This window comes from Acanthochromis polyacanthus, chromosome 3 (genome assembly GCF_021347895.1).
Source record: "Acanthochromis polyacanthus isolate Apoly-LR-REF ecotype Palm Island chromosome 3, KAUST_Apoly_ChrSc, whole genome shotgun sequence".
NCBI lineage: Eukaryota > Metazoa > Chordata > Actinopteri > Pomacentridae > Acanthochromis > Acanthochromis polyacanthus.
In genome coordinates, this window is record NC_067115.1 from 15,270,787 (window position 1) to 15,291,076 (window position 20,290).

General features: G+C 39.7%; 2 protein-coding genes across 4 annotated transcripts; both read left to right on the forward strand.

Annotated features, from left to right (window-relative positions):
* The first annotated feature begins 1,091 nt into the window (after positions 1 to 1,091).
* On the forward strand, positions 1,092 to 13,131 carry zfyve27 (zinc finger, FYVE domain containing 27). Of its 3 annotated transcripts, XM_022208363.2 has the most exons (14): positions 1,092 to 1,430; positions 3,275 to 3,512; positions 3,642 to 3,712; positions 3,821 to 4,007; positions 5,341 to 5,436; positions 6,387 to 6,499; positions 6,590 to 6,708; positions 7,159 to 7,230; positions 8,308 to 8,328; positions 8,541 to 8,561; positions 10,886 to 11,027; positions 11,147 to 11,193; positions 11,317 to 11,398; positions 11,512 to 13,131. In XM_022208363.2, exons 2-14 carry the CDS (start codon positions 3,280 to 3,282, stop codon positions 11,580 to 11,582), a joined length of 1,275 nt encoding a protein of 424 aa, XP_022064055.1. In that variant the 5' UTR covers positions 1,092 to 1,430; positions 3,275 to 3,279; the 3' UTR covers positions 11,583 to 13,131. The 3 variants fall into 3 exon arrangements, with proteins under 3 accessions (XP_022064055.1, XP_022064065.1, XP_022064074.1); XM_022208373.2 differs by lacking the exon at positions 8,541 to 8,561; XM_022208382.2 differs by lacking the exons at positions 8,308 to 8,328; positions 8,541 to 8,561.
* A 1,899-nt stretch (positions 13,132 to 15,030) lies between these two features.
* On the forward strand, positions 15,031 to 19,658 carry golga7ba (golgin A7 family, member Ba). Its single transcript, XM_022208414.2, has 5 exons — positions 15,031 to 15,172; positions 16,155 to 16,280; positions 18,071 to 18,223; positions 18,304 to 18,405; positions 18,510 to 19,658. Exons 1-5 carry the CDS (start codon positions 15,125 to 15,127, stop codon positions 18,591 to 18,593), a joined length of 513 nt encoding a protein of 170 aa, XP_022064106.1. The 5' UTR covers positions 15,031 to 15,124; the 3' UTR covers positions 18,594 to 19,658.
* The last annotated feature ends 632 nt before the right edge of the window (positions 19,659 to 20,290 follow it).

Sequence of the window (20,290 nt, forward strand, 5' to 3'; positions counted from 1 at the left end):
ACAGTAAACTGCACAATAAAACGTTATAAATACCCCCTTCCATTTTTAATTTCTTTAAAACAGTTGGACCCGCCATCTGACGCAACAACAAATAAATACAAATAAACAAATTACATTATTCACATATACATTGTGGATATTTTCAACATGTGTTTTACATCATAAAGTGGCTAAATGTACAGTAGTTTAACAAACAGCTCTTCTTAATTCATGGAAAGACCACCTTTCAGGAGGTACATGTAAGTATTATAAATTGATAGCAGCAGTTAAAATTCAATATATTCTTTTTGTTTGATATTGACAGCTGCTTGTGGGATTATTTTATAAGAGCATAGTTATTTTATTTTATTTTACAGCATTGAATGTTAAGCAATTTTCGCTCGGGGATCAATAAAGTATTTCTGATTCTGATTCTGACAGAAGCTTATTAGCTACCCTAATGCCCATTTTATCTTATCACAGTAATGATTAAACAAATCGAGTGAAAAATATAAATGAACGTACATATACTACATGATTCACAAATTAGAATATTTGAGCATTTTTAAAGTTTACTATGTTCTTGATTGGGAGATTTCCTAAATGTCAGGTATTTCACTAATACTAAAAAGTTTTTAACAACACACGCTTAAGGCTTGATTAAGACCAAGACCAGATTAACTGATCTAATCACGTTTCAGAACCCACCCCTTTTTTTTTATTTCAAACGGCCAACTTTCAAGATTTAATCCAATCTGATACCTGAAATCTCATCAATTTACCTTTTTAAAGGATTTGGCTCAGAAGACTGTTTTCCAGTCATCTGCTTAAGAAGGTAAGTTTCTCTGTCCTCACTATGAATGTTAACTATTAACCTGATTTTGTTACATTACAACAATTACACGAAAAGCAAGTTATTTGCGTCTTTAATTGGGATTATTTCAATTTATAAGCAGATTTATGTAAGATTTTGATAATTTATTTTTAAACATTATCTATGTTTAAGTCCTGGACACTGAAAGGAGTTAACTCAAGGTCCTCAACACGTCAACCCATTCAAATCTGCAGCAGATGATCATCCTGCTCTGTGATCGACTGCAGCGCTCCCTTTTCTGCCATCAATTACGCGGCCTGGATTAAAGGAGGAAGCGGACGTACTCGGATAGAGACGAAGCCAACAAAGATAGCTCGTCCACAGACTAAACAGCCGCTTCACCGTGCTGTTCTGCCTGCAGACAGCAGGATAGTTTTATAAATCATCTCGTTTTGACGGGTCGCTGCTCCTGCAGGACGGCAGGCTGCTGTCATGTTGACGGAGCTGCTCGGATTTGGAGGCTCTTCCTTCCTCCGGGCTCATGATGTCGGCAGGACTCGCTAGTTTCGCCTGAGCTCCTCTCAGCCGCCGCCGTCGCTGCTTCATAAGTTCGTTGTTGTCGGACGCTCTGCCCGGGGTAAACCATCTGCTTCATGCCCAGCAGCCAATATTAGCTAGACTGAAGTGTCAGTGATATACAACTGCCAACACAACAGGAGTTAACTTTCCGGTTTGACAGCATCTCACAGGCCACAGCGGCTAACCCTGATTTAAAGACGTGATGTTTACTGTAGATGCTCTTCTGTGCATGTTTGTACTCACTAGTTTTTGTTACATTTCACACTTTTCTGTAAGATGTAAATAATAAAGCGTGGAGAATATTAGCTGTGGATAATTACTTCAAAATTTTAAAGCAAAGTATCTAAGTAAAAGTACTATTTTGAAGGCTATATTAGGTTCCACAATAGTAAAAATGAATCCACTCTAATTATCACTAGCTAACGCAATCATGTTTTAAATAGTATTTCCAGCACACAACATAAGTGCAAAATAATAATAATACAAATTATTTACCGTGCAGCAATTTCTTCTAAGGACAAAACTAGGCTGTTCACTCATATGTAAAAATTAGAAACTGACTATTTATATTTACTGTAATAAAAACAGACAAAAGCAACATAATACCATAAAAATCTCTACACAATACTGAGGTTAAAACTATTTTTTAAATACTTAATATGCCTACCTTTATTTTGAGGACCTTCCTGGACATGGAGGATAGCAAATTTGTGGAGAGGTGTTCTGCCATTCTTCAGAGACAATTTTCCCAGCTGCTTTTTGCTGGCAGGGTTGTATTGCCATGCATTTCTCTGTAAAATACCCAGAGGTGTTCTCTGGGATGTAAGTCAGATAACACACTTGGCCAGGCCACGGTCTTCCCTTTTTCACTTCTTGAAAAACTGTTATGTCATTTTTCAAAGTCTTTTAGATTGTTATCATGCGGAAATATTCGTTTTCAGCCTTGCTTCTGCAGACTAGGAGTCTTCCTGTCAGCCAGTATTTTGTTATATCCACCGAAATTCATGGGACCATCTGTAAATGCAGTCATCCAACCCTTTTTTTGCAGTCATACAGGCCATATCATCATACTGCCACCTGCATGCTGCACTGTTAGGACTATGATTTATTGTGGTAGTTCTGGCCAGGTAAACGTCTAACATGCCGAACCCTGAGCAAATTAATCTTAGTCTCATCTGACCATAGAATGTTCTCACAGTATTCATCAGGGTTTGTTTAATATTCTTTATCCTGCCTTTTTGTGCTGAAGAGTAAGCAAGGTTTTCTCTTGGATGCATCCTTTACACCGCGACAGAAAGTTAGATTTGCATTGATAACTCATTTAATACCTCAGCTGTGTTTCACCTACTTTTTAGTTGATCATAGATCTTTTGTCCCTTTCTGTCTTTTTGAATCACATTTTAATATTCTTCTTGTAATATTTTTCTTGCAGAATCATGATGCAGACATGCACGTAGACACAGATCCTAAACTGAGAAAGTTCTGATGTTCACAGCTCATTTTATGACCATGTTCATGTACTTAGGCTAATTGGAAATCACAGGTGTCAACCAAGTGTGCTCTTCCTTCTCTTGTACCCTGCATATATCTAATATATCTCCTTACTATACACACGTTAATTACCATAGGCTTTTCTGTAAACTTTGCCTTTGTATCATGAATGCACAGATAAACTACTGAGCTTACACTATAAAGAATGTTCCCTATTTGATGCTATTTACTCCTGAAACTACAGTAAAGAGTTACTTAACACCAGCCTGAAAAGGTTGTATAATAGTTGAAAGTTTGTTTGATCCAGAACACTTGTTTATAGGGGTCGGTCATAATATCAAGTCAAGGTTCTTTTTGCCTTTTGAAGTCATTTCAGTGCCTGATTCCTTTGTTTTTCTTCACTTTGTGCAGGAGTGATGATGCACAGTACCGGCGCATTCCAGGAGCCCTCACAGGGGGCGGGAGAACGGGGCGAGCTGGTCCACTCATTATCTAAAGAGACCGCCGGGTCTCCAGATGCTTCTGAGTTGGGGAGCCCTCGCTGCACACCAAACTTTGACCTCCTCAACATGGTCGTGTCGTATAAAAGAATGGCTTTGTTTCTAGAGCCAGTTGTGGATGCAGTGGAGCTCACCCGCTTCCTGCTTGGGTGTGTACATGCGTTTCTCTTTGGCCTGTCTGGACGTCATATGGCATAGTTGCTTTTGATGTTGAGTAGAAAGCAATATTTATAGCCGAGCATTCAGTGTCATCTGTTGTGTTTTTTTTTATCTCTCAGATGGAAGATGCCACTGTGCTCTCTGCTTGTTTGTATATTCCTCAGTGTCTTCTTCTGCACAGTTAATGAAGGTAAGGTGTGACATTAGGCATTCATATTGATCCTGCTTTGTTACGGTGTTTTAAAAGACACTTGAATAATTTATCAACTTGTTGTTCTGTCTGCTTCTCTGGTATCAGTTGGTTGGTTCACCGTGAGTGTGGTGGCGGTATCGGCACCCGCTGCCCTGGGTTACCTGCAGGACAGGTGTGGGGGCAGAGCCTCTGAAGCTGAGCTCCAGAAGAGGCGCTATCATGCTGTGCACCGGAGAGACCTGCAGACCGTGCATCTCACCAAGCAGGAGGCCATGCTGGAAGTCAAAGACCTGTAAGAGTGCAGCTAATGTTTATTGCCACGAATGATTAATTTGCCTGCAGTTTTCTTGAATTGTTGATTTTTTTATTTAGTTTTTTTTTTAAAGTATATTAGTCAAAAATGCTGGTGTTCAGTCTGACTAACAGCCCAGAACCAGTCAGTTAGCTCTTCCACTAATGGACTAGTTCCTTCAGCTGTAATGTGCTCTATTTATATATGTGAATAGGAAATGAGAGCTTGTCTGCATGTGTGCGCGCTTGTCTTTCAGTGTTTCTACATTTATGCCAGATCTAGATCTACAAACTGTTTGTAGAAAACATCACTTCCCTTTTTCTATTGTGGTCTCACCATTACTTTTGTAAAGACTTACTAGAAACAGCAATTAGCATACAGTTTTATACTTGCTTAAAAACTTATATTAGTGTTTGACATAGATAGTATACAAAAGATAGACATATCCTGTGGCTCTGAGCAGGTATGCCAATGGGGAAGTTCCTTAAACCTGCGTACTTTCTAATAGCCAGCAGGGGGCAACTCCTCTGACCTCAAAAGGAAGGCAAAATTGCATAGAGGTCTACGAGAAAATAACTCTGCTTTTCACTTGGTTTACAAGTTTTCCGAATGAGTTTATAGTTTCATAAGTTATTTTCAATTCTCCTGAAACACAGCAAGATGTTCATTTGAGTCTAACTAGGACTAAAATATATGATAAAGCAGAGTATGCTTTAGGGTGTGGCTAACTTGTAATTTCCAAGTTACTTTTACATGGAAGTGTGTAGTGTCCTTGGGTTCTGAGTTGAACACAACCTGCTGACGTAGAGGCCCGGTTCTGTTGTTTTTTATTTTTAAAGCAACTGTTTTGGTGTTTAAGTTTGGAAACCGCATTAAGACGAAGCTGTTTGTTCTTTTACCCCATGCTCATCATGTACAATTTGAACAAATCAAGATGACGACAACTGAAATGTCAAATACAAAGCTTCAAAACTGTAATCCACCAATGAGCGAGTGAATTCATTGTGGCTATGTAATCATTTTTCAAAGAATCCATCCTCTGGGATTATCAACAAGTTGTCTTAGAGCTCTGGCCAAACTCAGCAGGTTAGCTTTAAATTTGCTTCTGCTTTCTATTTTGTTCAGAAAGACAAATAAATGGTTAATTATTAATTGAAAATATAGATCAACTGTCAACTACTTAACCCTTTTTCCCAAACTGTGTTCAGACTGCGACTTATGTGAACTCCCGTGTGTACGTGACATTTGTACGTGACATTTCTTCATGTGTGGATTTGACCGTATTGTTGTTCTTACAGCATTTGTGTTTGTGGGCGTTTTCTTTCTTCAAAAGGTTGAAGCACCTGGATGACATGTTGTCCTCTGCTTGTCAGTCAGCGGAAGCTATTTACAAAGTCCTGTACTGGGATAATCACACCAAGTCATCAAGGTCTGCATCTGCGTTTGCACACCCACAGCCACACATAAATGTCAAATGCAACTGAGCCATTATTTCTTTATAGTGGAGTCACTGATCATTACCACTGCTCAGCTCATTAATGTAAATGAAATGTATATTTTCTAACAATTTCTGATGACCTTAAGCCTTTGTTGTGCTGTGCTTTGTAGTATGTTATTTAGGAATACTAATTTAAATAATAAAGTGAATTTTTGAAGCTGATTCCAGTTTTCCCTATGTGTGCTGCAGACAGTGCTAAAAATGGAGTTGGAGCAGTCTGTGGGGCAAACTGTGTATGACAGCAATTTTAAATTGCCCCACACATCTTTTTCTGCATTATATTCTTGGACATCATAGGATCATACTGAAACCGATACATCTGTTGTAGTCAATATCCACCTGTTGTATTGGCCACTCGTTACATTGGTCAGGTTGTAGAAAATACTGTGTTAAGGGGCATGTTTGATCCATTTGTGCAGCTCTGAGCATATGCAATGTGAAAGATTATGAAAATTCAAACAAACAGAGGCTATGGAGACACACTTTCCTACAGCAAGCCAGCAGTGCGTTGCTCTTCATTGATGATGCTATGTGTAGATCAAGTGCTGTTTGGTTTAAAGGTCACCTTGAATCAGAGAAAGACCATTGCAGAGTTCACCTAAACACTTGCTTGTGACTGCAGACGCAACCTGTTAGAAAGATGTTATTTTTGCACCGAGGGCTAAAGAAAAGGATGAACAATGTTAGCCTACATTTGTGGTGGTTCCACGTGTGTCAGTAGAGCCGTGTGTAGCACCAACATAGCATGTTTGGTCTTTATTCGGACCGAGGTTAGTCATAACAGCTTTAATGCTTTTAATGTCACCCCACACTTTGTAGGAATGTTGACTGATCAATTACACACAGGTTTGAACGGGACATTTCAAATTTCCCCCCTGCAGGTTCTATGGAGGGTTGTTAATCGTGGTGTGTCTGCTGTATGTTGCTCCTTTGGGCTGGGTGCTCGCTGGGCTCAACATCGCCATCTTCCTGTGGAACAGAGACTTCTGCAGAGGTTAGTTCATCCTGCCTCAAAGATGGTTTAGTTACACTTGCTTTAAAAAATGAAGTGCTGTTTTTTTTTATTTTTTATTTGCTGTTGTAGTTTTGTTGGACCTCAGGAAGCTGTTCCACTTGGGTCCGACGCCTGCTTCAGAGGGGATGTGTGAAGAACAGGAACACAGCAATTTGTTGGACCGGACTCCCACACCGACCAGCGTGGAGGTGAGAGGAAGCAGTACAGTGGTGAAAAAAGTGCATGTGGGGTTAAATACTGAAAGACTCTGTTGTTGTGATTTACTTTAAAACCAACCACAGCTGTAAGCTTCTTACCCTGGTTATCCCATGCTCTCAGTGTATTAAACATAATGCACATCCATGCATGGATTTGTCAGTTCCATCATGGCGCCGCTTTCTCTGTTATCATTCCTTCTGCAATTAAGGCAGAAACAACGGCTCAGATTAATTTGGCTTTGACAGGATTACAACCAGGCAAAAGCGAACTGAAAACTAAACTGATGAAACTCATTTGCGATCATTGTTTAAGACCATCCATTGGTCTTCACATGGTTTTTAACATGACTGGGATCACTATGGAAATCAGGAGATGTCTGCAGTATAAAGTACAAACAAGTATTCATGTATGGATCTGTGTTTGTTTGTGTTTGATGGCAGGACCTGTCTCCTGGCAGCGTGGAGGAAGCTGAGGAGGCTGAGCCTGATGATGAATTTAAGGATGCCATTGAGGTAAATGCATTCCTAAAATTTGATGCTGCTCTTATCAATTAAAATTATCGTGCCACATTTTTTCACCCAAAACTGTAGTCAGATGTGACGGTGGAATCACAGACATATTTCTTATTGTATCTGTGATAAAAGACACATCAGGGGAAAACAAGGATTACAGCAGCCCCATGCTGCTAAATATATCTTGTAACATCTGGTTTATACTTGGAAAAAGTGGTGTAGGTGTTTATACCTGATCCAGCACATGCAGCCACACTCTAGAGTGAAAGAGACATTTCCAACAACACTGCATTCACGTGGCCAGTAAGAGTATAATAATAGTTAAACAGAGTAACAAATATTTGATTACTCTGGTTTTTGATCAAAGAAACATGCAAACAAGTAGAATAACAAGTAATGTTTAATGTACAAGTAAAATTAAAAGACCTGAATTTTGTAAATGATCCATCTTTATGTCCGTATTGTACGTTTGAGGCGTCATTGTAGGATCTTGCCTATCACTAGCCCAATCCCTATCTCCAAACTTTGAGGCATGTTCTTGCTAAGTGTGAGAGCTAATGAGCAGAGCAGGGCTTTGATGTAGACTTTTTATCTCCTATTTGCACTCTTTCTCTGCATATCTGCAGACCTTCCTGCCCAAACGTTATCTGTGACAGAATCTGACTGCAGTGGTTATTTATAGCACCTTTGCAGAGTTGTTTGCTTTTGTAAAAACTATATTGCTGCCCTGACATTTAGTTGTTTGCTGAAGTGTATAGACACACACTAATAAAACTGTGAATGGAAGTGCAGTCTAAATAGTGTTATTTTTTAAATGTTGTGCGTTATATTCATGCAACATGTTGTATCAAGAAGTTGTGTCCAATTCCTCCTTTTTATACCATCTTAAGCCTTCATAAATCCAGTCATTACACTGCGCTACAGCTGTGCCCACAGGTGAAGTCAGTTAAATCTGAGGATTTCCAGTTTAGGCCTGGAGATTGGGATTAAGCCAGTGTGTGGAAAACAACCGTGTTCAAGTTGATGACATACCGCCTGTTGTTTTTTTTCTTCCCCTCTGCTGTTCTCTAAACTCAGGAACATTCAGGTTCAATACAGGTGAGTGTTGCCCCCTTCTGTTTGGAAGAGGCAGGTGCACTGTCGCCCAGTCCACTCACACTAAACAACTATTTAACACATGAACTTCATGTGTTTTTTGTTAGTGTGATGAAACCTTGTGGTGTAGTTCTTGCTTTGTCCTTAGAAGCATGGTGTTTGGTATTTTTTGTGATCATTCACACTAAATATTGTGTGTTCTGTTTCCTGAAAAGGAAAACCCTTTGGTGTTAGTGGTAAGTGGATTTCCCAGCACCTCCTTTCCATCCAGTCATGCGTTTGTTCCGTCCGCATGTGACAGGGATGGGTAACACTATAGCTGTGTTTCAATTCAGGGGCTGTATTTGAAGACTGAATGTGTGGTGCAGCAAGGCTTTAAAGGCTCCTTCAAATGTAGCAAAGAAATGTGGGATGAAAGACTCACCCTTTGGATCCTTTAAGGCCAGCATATCACAAGAGTCATGGTACAGTAATAATTGGAGTTTTTCCAAAGAAGAGCTTTAGTTTTCCAATGAATTAAGCTGTCAGCTTGTCACTTTGACATTTCCTTTCTTAGTAATCACAGTAATATGAAGTTGCACTGTTTTACTCACACACAACAACAATACTTTGTAAGACAATGAATATCCTTTTCCAAATTTTTCAAAATAGATTTACAACTGAGGCCAAGAAATTGTGTGGCTCTCTATTCCCTGGGATCAAACCCAATGAAAGGTGTACTGTTACTGGGAGGCAATGATTACAGCCACAGATTTCCACATATTAGAAAGATTGTTTAAATAATTTAAAAAAAAATTATCCACATCCTTAAAGTGCAAGAAAGGAAACAATGAATTCCTGCATCACTGTAAGAATAAATATCTATTTGTACGTACTGTAAATGTTTTTATTCCTCTTAAATCAATGCAAATTATTTTAGTTTTACTGCAAACTTTAATTATTCCAGTTTAATCATGTACACATCAACACAAATACATTTAGGTTCCTGCAAGAGCAGAGCCTTTCAAAATGAAGCAGCGACCGAGAAGTAAACTTTTAAAGCAAAATCTGGGTTTCAAATCATTCAAGCTGATGATTCAAATGTTAAAAATGCGTCCATGCAGCTGTCAAGGCTGCCGGGTGACAGGAGCACAGCTTGTTGATACAAGTGTGAAGGCAGGAACAGCTGGTGACACAAATAGGAAGTCTTCCGTGGACCAGATCGCATCATTTGACAACGCTACGTTCAGCCTTCACGTGTACGAAGGCGTTCGCTCTGAAGGATGCGGCCCCTGAATTGAGGCACAGTTTAGAATCAACAGGCCCATAATTGTTGACTTCAGTAATCCCATCATGATGTTCATTCATGTCTAGTCTGCATGCCTGGCATTGTTCATATTACATCAGTGAAGTCAGCTTTTCCATTTTCAGGCGTCCTCATTTCTGTTTTTTAGTGTTTGATTGAAAGCATGGTTTGCACAGAAATGCATAGTTTTTTTATTTAAAATATAGCATGTGGATCGCTGATTTGGTGCACGATAGCTCACATATTTTTGAGGTGACCTTAGCTGACTTTGCTTCCAGTGTAGTTATTGCTTGACTAAAAGATAAGCAGCCAGTGAAGCCATTTCCAGCCGTCTCTGTTAAATTAAGATCACCATCTGCTGCCTGAAAGTTCATATTTAACAGACGTGAGAGCGGTGTACGTCTTCTCATCTATTTATTGGCAAGGTAAATACAGCAGGCAGAAACAAACAGTTCTGTTCCCTTTGAGCCTGACTGATCTGTTGGCTGATATTGGCCTATCACAGAACATAATGGAGAAATCGATGCAAAAAAGCGCTAATTTAGAAACGGCGTCGTCGCATAGTTTGTTTCTCAGACTGTTTGCAGCACATGTAGTATTTATTAGAGCTGAACAGGCGGTGGTGCAGAGTCAAGTGGTGTATTCATGGTGAATTGCTAATTAGTTTGTGAGGAATATTGTTTGGAAGTTATAAACAATGACTTTTTATCATCAGGCAATATTGATATATACCTACAAGTTGGCACTGGCTCCAAAAATCCAGTATCAGTCGTCTGTTATCTACAAGATCTGTTTGCAGAGTGTGGATGGTCCTTAAAAGTGAATACTAACATTAGAAAACTCATGTCTTCTCCTTGTGTGTCTGTTTACTCGCTGGGCTTTTGTACCATCTTACTCCTGCCACATGTAGCGGTAGATGTGCTGTGGTTTAGGATGTATTAACACGACTGCCTCGCTTTTAGTCAGTAGAGTCCTATTTGTGGTGGTTTTCCTCAGGTTTGGCAGATAGATTAAGCTCATCTGTATGCATACATGTATTTTTCCTGTGAATACATGTATTTCCCACCTCGGCCATCACTCTGTAGTCGTAGTATTTGCCATCACAATGCTTGATTTGTTTGCCAAACATCTGTCAGTCACGCTGGCTGTGTTTCAGCCAGATCAGCCCTGCTGCTGTTTGATCTGTTTCCCGGCCAAACCCCAGAAGACCATCTCCGGTTACTTATACAGCGTGTAACTGCTTGTTTCTTCGTCTGCCTCCCTCCTCTCCCTCAGGAGGATGACGACGGGCCTCTTGGAGCTCCGGAGTATGACACCATCTCTGAAAATGGTCTTCTGAGCCGCAATGAACCAATTCGCAGCAAAGTGTCCAAATTGACAGAGAAGCTGCGTAAACGCTATCCCACGGCCGCCACAGGTCAGTCCGCTCTGACTCATCCGCTCATTTCATCTATCTTATTCTCCCTCAGTGATGAAAGAAGAGTCTCTGGGAAAGTCTCACATCTTATTTTTTTATCCGTCTCTGTCTCTCCAAAGGTAACTGTTCTAGCTGCAATGCCGTCTTTTCAGTCCTGAAGAAAAGGGTGAGAGTAAAAACTTGTGACAAGAATTGGAGATATATTTAGGTTTTGCGTCATCATTGCATTTCATTTTGTCTTTGTTTGCTATTGGTTCTGATTTCAACCTGATACGTCTTTGTGTTGCAGAGGAACTGCAGTAACTGTGGCAACAGCTTCTGTTCCCGATGCTGTTCCTATAAGGTGCTGAGATCTTTCATGGGGGCAACAGGTGAGAAAGAAAAGATTTCTGTTTGGACAGATTATTAAAATTGCACGACAGTTGCATCATGTGCCAGTCACACAATCCTGAGTTACATTCTCTTATTATTGTTTCCTCCTCAGCTCCGGAGGCGCAGAGAGAGACCGTGTTTGTTTGTGCTGCCTGTAATTCCTCCCTCATCAAGTTACAATGAGATGGCATGTTAGTTTTTTCTCCTCCCAGCGGGCAGCAGTTCATTCACTGTCCACCCCTGAGCCCTTCAATGAAACCCTGACCTACATGCCTTGGTATTGAAGTCGCATCTGTGAAGATACCTCCCATGTGGAACTCAACAACCCCACTGTCTTTACAAGTTGCATCCCTCCTTAGCATCTGTTATTGCTTATGGGACTGAATATGTTAAGTGTTCCCTGCTACAACTGTCAGTGAAGAACTGGACCTGATGAATCAAAGAGACTTAATACAGAGCACAGATGGCTCTAAAATTTATACGACCTATTTTTTCCCCTCTTCCTGAGCAGATATAAGTACAAAGCATGCATGTTGGAGCCAGGATGGACTAGCGGTGTTGGATGATACAAATAGACATAAAAGGAAGTAGTACTTTGCTTTTTCACAAAGCTGATTCCACTTGAATGCTGATATCTTTAGCTATGTGTAGCAAATTAACTGTACTGTGATCTTGAGAGGACTTTTCTGTATGAACAGAATCTGAGGCTGCACGTTAAATTTGGCATACATTTTGATTGGAGATGAATGCGACACAAAACTGAACAAAATAGTGGGCATGCAACCCAAAGGTTCCGCATTCAGCATTGGCCAGTCAAATATTTGCACAGACAAGTTCACTAAAACATGTTCACAATTTCATGTGATCAGTTGACAGTTTGTCCAAGTCTCTGACCTCAAGCTGGTAAGTGATGCAGAATTTGCTCATGTTGCCATATTCATGAGCATTTTGTGCGTTTTATCAGTTGACACTGGAACGCTTACTATGACTTGAGGTTTGCTTTGTTCACTTGTGTCCCTAAAGGAGCTCAAGAGACACAGACGGAGCAGATATAAAATGTAGAAACACCCATAACTCTCATGCAGTAAACGGAAAATGCATGGCCTGTTGTAAATCACATGACATCTTTTATATATGATGGCATACTGGAGGGTAGGCTGTGAGGCTCCTTGATTCTTTGTTTTTATTTAATTTTTTTGCAGACCAGCTCGCTGCTCTTGTAATACTCAAATTGTTGCTCATTCCACTTGTCATATTATCCTTTGTGGACGTGTCATAAATCTTTTTTTCCGAGTCTGTCAGTAACCTAAAAGTCGAGAGGTCCCTGCAGTCCATGCTTTTCCTTTAACTGGATCAAAGTCAACCCAACTGGATCAAAGTCATTTGAATGGACCGTGAAACCAGCTGAAACCGTCATCAGAGCCTCACACTGTTGCAAGCAGGACTTGACGTGAGGAAGAATTGACGTCGAGGCAGTAAAAGCCAGGAGGTAAATCTGGCAGCAGTCATTTTAATCATGATTCAGACACAGATGATTGTAACTGTTTGCTTTGCTTTTATTGTAATCGTATATCAACTGTTACTGTAAATTGTTCTATAATATATTTAATTTAAAACTCCAGAAAGTGCAAGTTATCATTTTTGACTCAATGATTACTTCTGTATATATTGCCCCTGATTTTAAAAGTTGGAATATGCCATTACTAAAATAAACTCTGAAGATTTAATTAAAGTTACAAGTGGCATGTTCTTTTTGACGTAGTTTTATAAGCAGCTATAAACAATTTTAGCTACTGCTGGATGGTTTCTGCAGAAATTTTATACTAAGGCAACTAATTTGTAACATTGCAAAGATTTTTTTTGTTTTTTTTAAACACTTGTAAGAAATCAGAGTTCTGTTTCTGGCAGGTCGGATGTGCAAGTTTCAATTCTGTATTTTGAATTTTGGCATCTGATTTCATCTGGACTGATTTGTCTTGATGAATTTGTGAAGCCTAAAGTAACATATTTCAACTCCATTAACTATTTATACTTAAAAATGGAAACCCAGCATGTAATATTTACTTTCTAAAAATCTAATACATTATTTTTAAAATACAAAAATAAGATTTTATGTTCAGACATTGCATCTCTACATTCTGTTGGACAGAATGGAACTTATGAAAGAAGAGTGGGGTGATACCAGAAATCAGAAATGAGTCACACATCTGTGACGCATGGAGTTAATAAGGTTTTTGATGCTGGCTTGTGCAATAATGTCCCACTGTTCCGGAAAGGCTTTTAGAGCTAGATGGATTTAAGGATGCATTTCTTATCATTATAAGCTAATTTCTGCAATTATCCTGTTAATTGTTTACTGTGCTGCATTATGGTTTCATGGTTTTGTAGTAACCAAATAGTATTGTTTTGTTTTATCATTCTGATAGGAAGCACTTTGGTCTTCTTTTATGTTGTTGTAAAGTGCTCTATAAACAAATTTTGATTGATTGAAGGATATTTTGGTTCCATACAGAAAATTCAGTATATTCAAAACTCAGTGAAACCTATGCTGGTAAACTGTCAGGTTAACTCTCACACAAAGCTTGAGTTGTTGCTTAAGCAGCGTTCCAGTAGCATTCACCTGAGTACCGACTCAAGTTTCACAGAAACTCAGCTTAAGAATCGCACACACATGCTATTATCCCGACTGCTTGAACCTGTAAAAACGAGCCCGACTATGTGAACTGGAACTGACCCTGATGGAACAGGTTTAACGCTTAGCTTTATGGAACTACAATAACCTAACAAGTCGGACTAACTGAAAGAAGCTTTATTTATTTGTAGAACATCCTCTATGGAACAGGTTTAACCACAGCTGATTTGTTAGCTTCATTCAAGTCAGGTGTTTATTCTCACTTTTCTTAGTGCATTTTGTGCAACAGGCCCCAGGTTAGTCTCCCAGCATGGTTTCCAGCATGAAATTGCTTTATGGAACCAAAGTAGCCTTAAAACAAGACAGACTAATTGGAATGAACCTGGATTATTTATTAAACTTGTTTTACCAAAACAGGGTCCTGGTTAGTTTCCAAGCATAAGTTTCTTGTATGATTTTTTTGTTGTTTCTGTTTTTGTTTTTTGCTTTATTGATTTGCAATAACCTGACAATAAGTTAGAATAACTGAAATAAGCCTTGACTATTTGTTAAACTTGCTTTATGGAACAGGTTTAACCCAGACTGATTTGTCGGCTTCTTTCACGTCAGGTGTCTATTACCAGTTTTCTTAGCAGGCCCCAGGTAAAACTACCAGTATGAATTTGCTCTTTTTTTGAATTTGCAACAAGTCAGACTAACTGAAATAAACCTGGATTAACTTATTTGATCAGCAGGCCACTTGTTAGTTTCACAGCATAAGGTCCTCATATCATTTTTATTTTTTGGCTTTATTGAACTGCAATAACCTGAAAAGGAGTCACACTAACTGAAATAACCCTGGATTGTTGTTTAAACTCTCTGTATTGAACAGTCTTCAGATGTGGATGCTAAAATGAAGCTGCTCCAATGTCAGTCTCCTGCTGTCCTGGTACCGGCTGACACGTGTGCTCTTTCCACTATGAGTTAAAGTGTTTTGCTGTGATCCAAACGCACACCGAGGCTTTAGAGGAACTGTACTACCGTAAGCACCGCCCCTCCGGCTCCCCTCCCCGCCCTCCTCCCCTCCGTGTCCCACTAAAGCGATTTTCAGCGCATGCAGGGACTCGTCCCTACGGCCACGGATGGCAACATGGCGACAGAGGTAAGATCCCGGCAAACTGTCTGTTTCATATTTCCTGCTCAGGGATTTTTGCTTCCTTCGATCGGCTGCATCAACAGTGTCTTTATATCGTGATGAAAGCGGCGGTGGACGCGGTCAGTGAGGGCATCGAGGCTGCGCACGGTTAAAAACTGTGCCACTTGACTGTGTCCTACATTATCATTTAGTCCGAGGTCGTTTTTCCCCCCTTTCTCTTCACCTTCAACAAACGTGTTGTAGTGTGTGTTTTAATATTATTATCAAACAGGGGGGAAAAGCAACAAAGGGTGAATTCTGAAAGTCAGCTGGGCTACATATGGAGACAGAAATTGGGCAGAAACAGCGGATCAGCGCGCAAAACCCCCTCCACCCACCCAGCCACCCAACCACCGCGATGTTAAGCTGTATTGGTGAAAGCAGATCTGTTTTTGTCTGTTGAGAAATCACGTTAATCCGGTGACAAGCCACTGTGTTTGACCACTGGCTGCACATGCACACAGTCACAGATGGAGGAATAAAGCGTTCAGCACCATGGACAGAAGCCGCCCTGACCTTCCTCTGCGCTCCCTGCTTCACCTGAGCCTTCATGCATTCACAGAAATAATAATAATACACTCTGAAAGATGCACTCAGCAGCATAAATATTTGGGTGGCTTCTATCTTTGTCTTATCGATCTGTTGTCGATGTGCTTCCCCTTGTCAGACCAGAGAGAAAGGAGGGAAAAGAGTCAAAGTGTGTGTGTGTCGTAAAAGATAGTATGTCCATCGCTGGGCTCTGCTCCAGCACTTAACCAGGCAGAAATGAATGCAGACATCGAGCCACACCGTGATTGATCACATTCTGTCTGCTCCTACTCCATCATCCTACACCTCACTGTTTGTACACAGTACAAGAGAACAGGTGCTCTGAGAGGGAGGCAGCTCTGTCTGGAGATTCATTAAAGAGATGCTCTGTTAACTCTTGTTCTGCTGTGTGATTTCTCAGTTTCATAACCTGCAGGAGTTGAGGCACAGTGCATCTCTGGCCAACAAAGTGTTCATCCAGAGGGACTACAGCGAAGGGACCACCTGCAAGTTTCAAACCAAGTTCCCCTCCGAGCTGGAGAGCAGAGTAAGGAGCGCTTTTGATTTAATATGCTTTTGTTTTATGTTTTATTGTATGCAGCAAAGCATACACGCATTTGGATTTGAAGCCTCCGTGATAGGGACAGAAAAAATGCTTAAAACGCTTTAGATTTTACAACTCTCATGTGATAAGTTGGAGAAATATCTGTTAATATTTAGACGGTATGTATTTTCTCCATGTTAAAACTAGTAGGTTAGTAAATAAAATGCTCAAGAGATCTTACTCGCGTATTCCCAGTACCAACATTTTGTTCAGTGTGATCGTAAACTGAACTGAAGCTGAAGTTTTTAAGAAAGCTTTTGATAACATTTTAAAGATTAAAGTCCCCCCATTCAGTCAAAATCTAAGACTTACAGGCTTTGAAAGAAGCAGTTGACAGATTGCTGTGCTTTTACATCTCACAACAGATTCAGATTTTCAATGTTTAATCATTAACAGACTAAAGGAATAAATTCTGTCAGTTTGCAGGGGTGGGGTGGATTTAGTGTATCATTATATATTTTATTATTTATTATTACTTTTTAAAATGTTCTAGTTTTAACGTGTCTGGTTGAATTACAGCAGCATTACCACTTGCTATCACGTGGCTTACAGTAGTTTTACAGTATTTAAGCAGAGTCATACAGGAGCTGGTGTGCTCGAACTGCACTGAGCGGCATGGACTTAATTATATTCCATTGGTCATTTATGTTGCTTTGATAGACAGAGAGGAGTTTTTAGGGATTGAATCCTCTAAATCACAAGCAGTTTCAGGGCGTTTCTGCTCCTGTGGGTGTGTCCTGCACTGCTATAGAAGAAGCACAACGCTGGAAAGAAGTACAGAGAACTCAAAACTGTCTTTTGTACAATATTGCAAAGTTATAATGCCATAAATACTACTCAAGTTACAAAAATGTAGAAAAAAAACTTGAAATCAACATAAACATTTTTCCAAGTATGTACAAGTGTTACAATACTGGAAAAATGGTGACTCTACATACTATTGGTATTTACTACTTAAACCTCAATTTGTTTCTATACTGGCCTCCTCTCTGCTCTGTTAAAGCACAGCCTGCAGTTAAGCTCAGTTTAACCGAAAAGTCTTTGAGTGTTTTAAATGTGACTGTTGGTTGCAGTGGAGTCACTAATGACTTCTCAGTTGTTGTTCTTTTTTTTTTTTTTAGAATCTGGCTTGAATAAAGGTTTTATCTTTGGAAATTATGTTTTATTTTACATATGTAGAATGAAGTAATTTTGGCAAAATATCACAATTTTAAACTTAGATTTTGTTATGTTTTCTATGGAACCGCACGGCTCACATAAATAGTTCAAGGAGAGTTGGAAAGGTGACAATCTGACTCTGATACATGGTGTCATTTTGGCGATTCTTTTAAGGATAACCTGCTTTTCAAACCTGCTGCTGTTTTGGGGGTTCAGAGGGTTGATTAATGACTGATTGAGAAAACAAATACTAAATATTGGCTGCAGTATCTATTCACTGATGTTGTAATTTGTTAGAAAATTACACAGACAAATCTAGTCATTTGGTGAATCATCTATTGTTTCTGTCTTTAACTTTTTTAAAATCACTGTACAGAAAATAGATATTTTCCTTAGTGGGTTCCTAATAAATATTCTAAAAAAAAAAAAAAGAGTAATAGTTTATAATAAAGCTTGGAAGCTGGACCTGTGACTTAAATAATTCAGTATCTTGTGTCCCACTCACCAGCTGACTTGTATTTATTAACGGAATATAAATATATTCAAAGATTCCCTTTTTCCCTTTGTGCCTCCAGATTGAGCGGACACTGTTTGAGGACACTGTGAAGACGCTGAACAACTATTACGCAGAGGCCGAAAAGATAGGAGGGCAGTCCTACCTGGAGGGATGTCTGGCCTGTGCTACAGCATACCTCATCTTCCTCTGCATGGAGACGCGTTACGAAAAGGTCAGACTGGTCTTCACATTGATGAGACTTGGGTTCCACACAGTTTCTCATTTTTGGTGTTCTGTTTGTACGTGTGTCAGGTGTTGAAGAAGATAGCCAAGTACATTCAGGAGCAGAATGAGAAGATCTACGCTCCCAGAGGTCTGCTCATCACAGATCCCATAGAGAGGGGAATGCGTGTTGTATCCTTCCTCAGTGTTTTTGGGTGCATGTACATAAAGGCATCTTTTCTGTGTATTTAACCACACTCTACAGAAAGTTCTTGGTCCTTAATTAGTGTCACCAGATAGAGATTTCCATCTATGAGGACCGGGGCTCCAGTGGCTCCAGCTCAGGAAGCAGCTCTGTGTCCGGCAGCACTGCTCGATGACTGGGTGCTTCCTAAAACCGAGCCCCCAAATCACTCACAACCCTGGAAGACAAGATGGCGAAGATGCCACTCATGTTCCAACACTTAGCCTGTACACTCCTACGCTCACACAAAGGATTCACTAGCTTTTACTTCTTCTTTTTTATTTTTCTCCTGACCTGCCATCACAAGTTGTTCAAGCTTTTTCACCGTAAATGTGAACCTTACTCATTTGTTGCAAGCGCCAGGATGCAGTGTCACAATGAACAGGAAAACAAATCATGCAGCCAGTAATACTTTGTGTGATCGTATCGTTTCTTTCCTTCCTGTTGTCCTTGAAGTTTTAATGAAAAAGGGAGGATCGCTGAGTGGACCTCGAGCCTCATCAAATCTCATACCTCAGCTGCACCACGACTACACCGGACCAACCAGGAAACTGATCTAATTTCCATCAACCCTCACACCAAACCCTGGCTTTTTATTATCTGTCACTCTGAGTTTTCAGATTTTAGCAAAATACTTGAGTAAAGCAAAGTTTCACCTTCCCAGAGACCCACATAAACAATACAGAGCACTTCCTCCTCTTTCACCTCAGCTGTAAATCATGCTGTCTGGTAGCAGATGAATGTCATTCAACCCGTCCATGTATATAATGTAGCAGATCTTCCATGTTTCTCACGCGAAGCCTGAATTTTACTCGTTAGTCACACAGACAAGTGCACAAATCGAAGCACTAACCTCTTGCTGTCACTGAGCGAGACCAACTCTTCCTAAATTTCGATTATGCAAAGACTTACTGTGCAACAGATGTGACAGTAAGTAGAGAAAGGATGGGCCAAGAAAAGAAGTCTTCCTGAATCTTAACTGTAGTGTTTTAAAAGATAAACAACCAACCCTTCCTTGATTTTTGAACAAAATTCCAAAGAACAATAACTGCCAAAAAAAAAGGCTCACAAATGTGAATGTGTTTTTTGTTTTGGTGACATTTTGTGCAAGAAACAAATTTTCGTACTGCTTTGTCGTTTGATACACATGGCGATGAGGTATATATGGCTGTGTCAAATAAACAGTTTCATCACAACTGCACAGGACTGATGTTTCTTTTATTCAATATGAATAAACAATATTTTTCTTATGCAAGCTATTTGACTTCTTTTCAGACTTCTTCTTTTCATGCTACACAGCTATTTCTGTCACTTTTCATGTTAACATTCATGGATGCCTTGCAGAAGAATGTCTAAAACGGTACACTGCTGTAACATTTTTGCGTTAATAATGACCGCATGTATTGTGAAAAGGATTGCTCATAGCGATAAGCCCCAACAGAATAATCAAAAGACTGTGTAGCTCCTGTGAGCTCTTCAGTTATCAGAGGATTTAATCATACTTTCATCCGTATCTTTGATGTTTTGTTCCATTCTCACAGCTGGTTTCCTTCCGCATGTAGCAGCAATGCTCTAAAAAAAAGCATACAACTGACTCATGAACATAGTGGAGATTTTCTTTAGATTACCTTTGCCAGAAGCTTATCTCCAGATTAATAGTAAAGTTGCTTTTGATGCATAAATGAGCAGGTTTTTTTTGTAACAACTTCTTCATGCCAACTCAAAAGCAATACAAGTGTTGTGTGCAGCTTGTCTGACATGTCAAAAATATCTGCAGGTGTGTATCTGCAAACCTTATGGGCTTCTCCACTTTTTATCCATTGTTTAAGATAC